This window comes from Elephantulus edwardii, unplaced genomic scaffold (assembly GCF_000299155.1).
Source record: "Elephantulus edwardii isolate Elephantulus edwardi_28Jun2011 unplaced genomic scaffold, EleEdw1.0 scaffold00178, whole genome shotgun sequence".
In the NCBI taxonomy this organism is placed as follows: domain Eukaryota; kingdom Metazoa; phylum Chordata; class Mammalia; order Macroscelidea; family Macroscelididae; genus Elephantulus; species Elephantulus edwardii.
The window spans coordinates 3,467,177-3,472,770 of NW_006399928.1; the positions used below are offsets into that span (position 1 = coordinate 3,467,177).

The following is a 5,594-nucleotide window of genomic DNA, read 5'->3' on the forward strand; positions in this document are numbered from 1 at the left end:
TTGTGTTATCTGTAAATTTTTTCACAAGTTGTATGTTTACTAGTAACAGTGTATGATTGCTCTTTTGAATGTAAAAATCCTGTAGCTTTCAACTAGAGATATGTTAAGTAGTATGTTAAGTAGATTAATACCTAACCCAAGCATAAGCACAAATAACCATTCCTAGATAGGGAGACAGTTTTTGAGAGAATTGTCTCTGCTTTCCCAGATCTGCAAGAAAGTGCTTTCGATATTGCAATCCGTCTGGCAAGCTACTACAAAAATAACCCCTTGCGTTCACTAACAGGGAGAGAAAGGGGAAGGGACAGAGAGAGGGGGGGAAAGGGACAGAGAGAGAAGGGGACAAAGGAAAGGGAGGGAGGAAGAGAGAGAGAAACAGAGAGAGGGAGCGGCTGGTGAGAGAGAGAAAGAGGGAAACAGACATAGGGAGGGAGACAGGGAGATGGGGAAGAGAGATACACACAGAGAGGGGACGAAAGAAAATGGGAGGGAGAGACACACACAGAGAAATGAAGAAGAGAAATACTGAGACCAACAAAGCCTCTAATAATCCCACCTCCCTATATCCTGCCATAAGAACTGCACTCTTGGTTTCAGACACCTGGTCGCAATGCAGTGTGGGAGATGTAGTCCTCCTGCCTGACCAGGGTGTCATCACTGAATAATTCACTTTCCCAGTTGGCCCTATGTGCGCGTGCGCAGATTACTCCCTGGCGGGTGGTAAACAGAACCTACTGGCAGCGTTTGCTGCTTGGAGCAAAACAAAAGGAGTACGGGGGAGGGGAAAGGGGCAGAGGCGTTGAGGAGGGGTGGTGGTGGTGGTTATGTGGTAGGAAAGTTGATAGGGGATTTGGTGAGGGAATAAGAGGGTGAAGCTGCTTGGACCTAGACGCTGTTAAAAGTACCAAAAAGGGAAAAGGTGGGGGAGGGGCAAGTGACTTGTGGAGAGGGGAGTCGAGCGTGGGGCAGGGAGAGTCTAGTGGGGAATTTGGGCTGGAGTGGGGAAGCGGGGAGTCGAGCTATGGAGAAGGTTGGTAATAAGAGTGTAACACGTGAGGTGATAGCTTGCCTCTGGATTAAAAGAGAAGGAAGCTGAGTGGCAGGCTAGAGAAAAGGGGGAAAATGTCTTCCGTGGGCAAGGTGGTGTCTAGAGACAAGCCCTGAGGCTACATATTGTAGTCAGGAAGATCAGAGAACTGTGTGGAAAGGACGACTTGGGGACTAGTGTTCTGGAGCAAGTGGGAAGTTTGAAGCTTTCTGTGCACTAGAAGGAATGTGCCCCAGATTGGTTCACAGTGTTTCCCCCCCCTAGGTGGGACTTGAGGGACTGTAGTAAGCTCTACTGAATGTCGAGCAGCAGCGATCCAACTCCACGTATGGATCTAGGAGATGAGAATTCACTCACAGAAGCTTCAGGAATCATAGACCTTGATCCTAACTTCGGATCCCAGTGCCGCCCCCACTCCTGCACCTGGCCCCTTCTCCGACTAGACCTTGCCACCGAGCCACCTGAGCTACCAGAGGTGGGATCCGTTCTGAGAGACAAAGTACACGAGGAGAGGCGCTCGGACCACATCCAGGTGCCCTCCAGGCAACAGCCGGCAGGAAGCCCCCAACCAGAGATTCTGAAGGCTGTACCAGGTCCTGGGAAGGGAGGCTCCCGCCGGAATGCTTGGGGAAATCAGTCTTATGCTGAACTCATCAGCCAGGCCATTGAAAGTGCCCCAGAGAAGCGACTGACTCTTGCCCAGATCTATGAGTGGATGGTCCGCACTGTGCCCTACTTCAAGGACAAGGGTGACAGCAACAGCTCGGCAGGATGGAAGGTAACTATGACTCTCTTACCTCAGCCCCAATGCCACTGCCCTGGAACCCCCTATCTTCCTTACTACTTACTTGGAGTCCCTTATACTGTCCCTCTAGAGATCCACCTTCAATCTTTGATTATACATTTACTTCTTGTTAGGTGCCATTGAGTCGAACTCATAACGACTCTATGAACTAGAATATATACTACATTCTGTAACTGATCCTGGAGAATTACAGGTGAATGAAGCATTATCTCTGCCCTGGAAAAAAGGAATTCACTACACATTGCTTAGCACTTCAGTACTTTAGCTTGGGCTGCCACAAACACACTTCCACAGAGAAGCCTTTATCCTATTTATATTCCCCACATGACCCAGAGTTGTCATTCCTCACCTACCCTAACATGTTTTCCTCCATTCATATTGGATTTATTGGATTCCCTGCTTGTTTCCCAGTACTTCAGTGTAGAGATACTATTCTAGGGAGTAACAAAAGGTAAAAAGAGTGTTATTCATAGGATAAGGTAGCTACTCTTCTTCACTAAGAAGAAAAAGGGCTCTGGGCTGCTGTCTGCCTTGGTTTACCCTATAATGCTAAGAAATTCTCCCTTGAACGGGGTTATTCAAGTTTTGGGGGAAATTTTTCATTTACTGTTGAGGATTATCAGTCCTAATAAAGGAGAAAGAGTTCTGGTTTTAGAGCACAAGCCTGGGAGCCTTGGCCTTCCATGATGAAATCATGAAAGAATAACAATATCTCAAGATGATATACAAATCCCTCCATTTCTAATCACAAAATAAAGGAGCTCTGATGGCCTAGCAGTAAGAACCTGCATTGGAATACCAAAGGCATAGCTGCTCGGCAGGAGAAGGATGTTCTATCTCCTTCTATGTGATTAAACTGCCTCTGAAAACCTGCTGGAGGGTCAGCTATGGGTCAGTTCCAACTTGATGGTACTCAGCAACAGCAATAATCACAAAATAGGAGTCCCAGTGACACTAACAGTTAAGTGCTAAGCTACAAGCTAAAATGTTGGCCATTTGAATCTACTCAAGAGCACCTTGGAGGAAAGACCTAATACTCTTTCTGAAAGCTCACGGGCATGAAAACCCTATGAAGCACAGTTTTACTCCAAAGTAGGATTGCTAGACATTGGACAGACACTTTTTAAAAATTATTACATTGGAGTGCTTGCTACAATTTAAAGTTGACTCAACTCACAGAAGATCTTCCCCTAGGTATAGGAAATGGTAACAATAACCTCTATTAATGTTTTCTCTCTCTCTCTCTCTCTCTCTCTCTCTCTCTCTCTCACACACACACACACACACACACACACACACACACACGTGATGAAATCAGCATACAAAGATGTACAGAGAATTTAATGATCAGGAGGGTCTTCCCCTTGATATAGGTGACTGAGGGATTAGATGATTAGGGGCAAGCAAAAACAGAAAACAGGGCCTTTAACTACAATCCTTGATACTCTTTCTGAGTAGATTCCCATATCACAGTCTCAGTTTAAGTCCAAGGAGAACTCCCCTCTGGACCCCACCAACACAGCTGTTTTTCTTTTACTTTCATTCATTTTTCAGGGTAGAAGAACCTGTCACAAGTTGTTACTTATACTGTGGGAATGTAGTCCCTCCTTATCGTTTACTTACACAGGACTTTTCAGTTTATAAAGTGGCTTTAAAATATTGTTTCATTAATCTTCTGAGCAATCCTGAGATTCCACATTTTGTATGTTCTGTTCAGGAAAATTGTGACCCTATTATCTGTAGAATGAGGACTTGAACTTAAGTCTTCTAACTATAAGGCATATGTTCTTTGTACTAGTCCATGCTGTGAGATTTTCTTCCAGACCCTAAGAAAGGCATGGCTTGCTCTCACTGGAATGATGGCAAAACCTAATGAGGCTAAACCTGGGCTTCAGGGCTCTGGAGAGGTAGGAGAAAGCTTTTTTTCTAAATTATCTTCCTGAGTGAAATGCTACGGTTACTTCCATACTACAAGTGATAGTCATTCACTAGAACAGAAAAGTAAGAAAAGTAACTTGGGGAGCAATTGGCAGCCACCTCCTTCCTACATGTAAGAATTACAGGCTTCAGCAAAAAAGAGGAAGACCTTCAATGAGATGGATTGACACAGTGACTACAGGAGTGGACTCGTGTGTCAGAAATTATAAGGATGGCACAGGAATATGTCAGGGTTCAGGTCTCTTGTTCATAGTGTTGCTCTGAGTTGAACTTGATTCTTTGGTACCTAACAACTCAATGGCAACAACATCTACAAGGGAGCTGGCTTCTCTAGATAAGAGGCTGTATGGCTTACTAGTTCTGAGACATTAAGAAGGACCCATGAACTAATTGATGGACTTTCTATATACCAAGTCTTGTTCAAAAACCTCATTACTGTTGAGTTGGAACTGACCCTCTAGCAGTTTTTCAGAGACTGTAAATCACACAGGAGGATATTGCACACCTTTCTCCTATGGAGCCATTGGTGGATTCAAACCACCAGAGAGGCACCACCTTTAAGTTAGTAATGAAACTTTCAGAACTCCTTCAATACTAAGTAGAAAGCATGAAAAAATGAGCCCTCTCAGTAGACCCAGGAATTACAGGATAAAGAGGAGAATATTATGGTGGCAGAAGTCATTATGGTTCTTACTTGTTAACAGCTCTGATTAAATGGAAATGTGACTCCTTGAAGGGGCAAGACACATCAATACATCAGAGTAGTTAGAGTGCTATTACAGCAGGGTCCTAGATAGACAAGGAGCTTTTTGGCTTTAAAGCCCTAGAATAATAAGCTGCCTAACCTAGACAAAAGGTCTTACTTTAGAGCCATTGGTAAGAGTAGTTTCTCACTGCCCATAGCCTCAGTTTCCTAATTGTCCCAAGCCCTTCTCACCTCCTAAGTTTCTACATTCTACATTTCAAGCAGGAAGTCAAATGCCCCCTAAGTTAGATAATTTAACACAAATTCCCTAAGGAGAAGTGCAGAATAGAAATAGAGAATTAGAGAGGTTAGAAATTGGAGGGAGGAAGAACCCAGTGGTATACCTAACCTGACTCAAGAAGCTGTTTCCTAGAGTTCTTGGAGAAAATTTATTCAAGCAGAATGTCATTACATTAGTGCGAGATGAAGGAAAGACACCTAGCTTCCAATACGCAGGCACTCAAAAGCTGACAGAGCCTTAAGTGGAACCTCACCATTATAGTGAGGGCCACCTGTCCCTCAGCCTTTGCAGAGTGCTAGCTCCACACAGGGTAGATCAGTTTGGGCTGTTATACCACTCTTCTGTAAACTGCACCCAAGCCTATATTCAAGGAAAGGAGGGTGGGTTAATTGTTGTAGTTGTGTGTCATTGAGTCAGGGCTAACCTGTAATTGACCCTTCAGTGGGTTTTCAGAGGTGGTTAATTGCACAAGAGGATATTGCCCATCATTCTCCTGCAGAGCAGCTGGTGGATTTGAACTGCTTGCCTTCAGGATTGCAGTGCAGCTTCTTAACACTAGGCCACCAGAGTAATTCATTAATCAATGACAGTGCTATAAAGCAAAATGTCTGAATGATTGTGTGGAAAAACCTATAAGGTTTGTAAATAATCACTCAAAGAAACTTACAAAAGGAGAGGGATGGAACTCTGGAATGCTCTTTTCCATGAATCTAATTATGTGCCATGGATGTGCCTTCCCCATATCTACCAACAATCCCTAGACTTGGGAGGAATACAGTGTTGTTAGCTTTTCTTTTTTTTAATTATTTTTTATTAA

The 5,594-nt window shown here is 44.0% G+C and overlaps 1 protein-coding gene across 1 annotated transcript in view; it reads left to right on the plus strand.

The window, feature by feature from the left end:
* Window positions 1-1,376: 1,376 nt before the first annotated feature.
* Window positions 1,377-5,594, plus strand: part of FOXO4 (forkhead box O4) — a 6,207-nt gene continuing 1,989 nt past the window's right edge. The window contains exon 1 of the mRNA XM_006896003.1: window positions 1,377-1,826. Coding sequence (XP_006896065.1) covers window positions 1,377-1,826 — 450 coding nt within the window. The remainder of the gene's footprint in view (window positions 1,827-5,594) is intronic.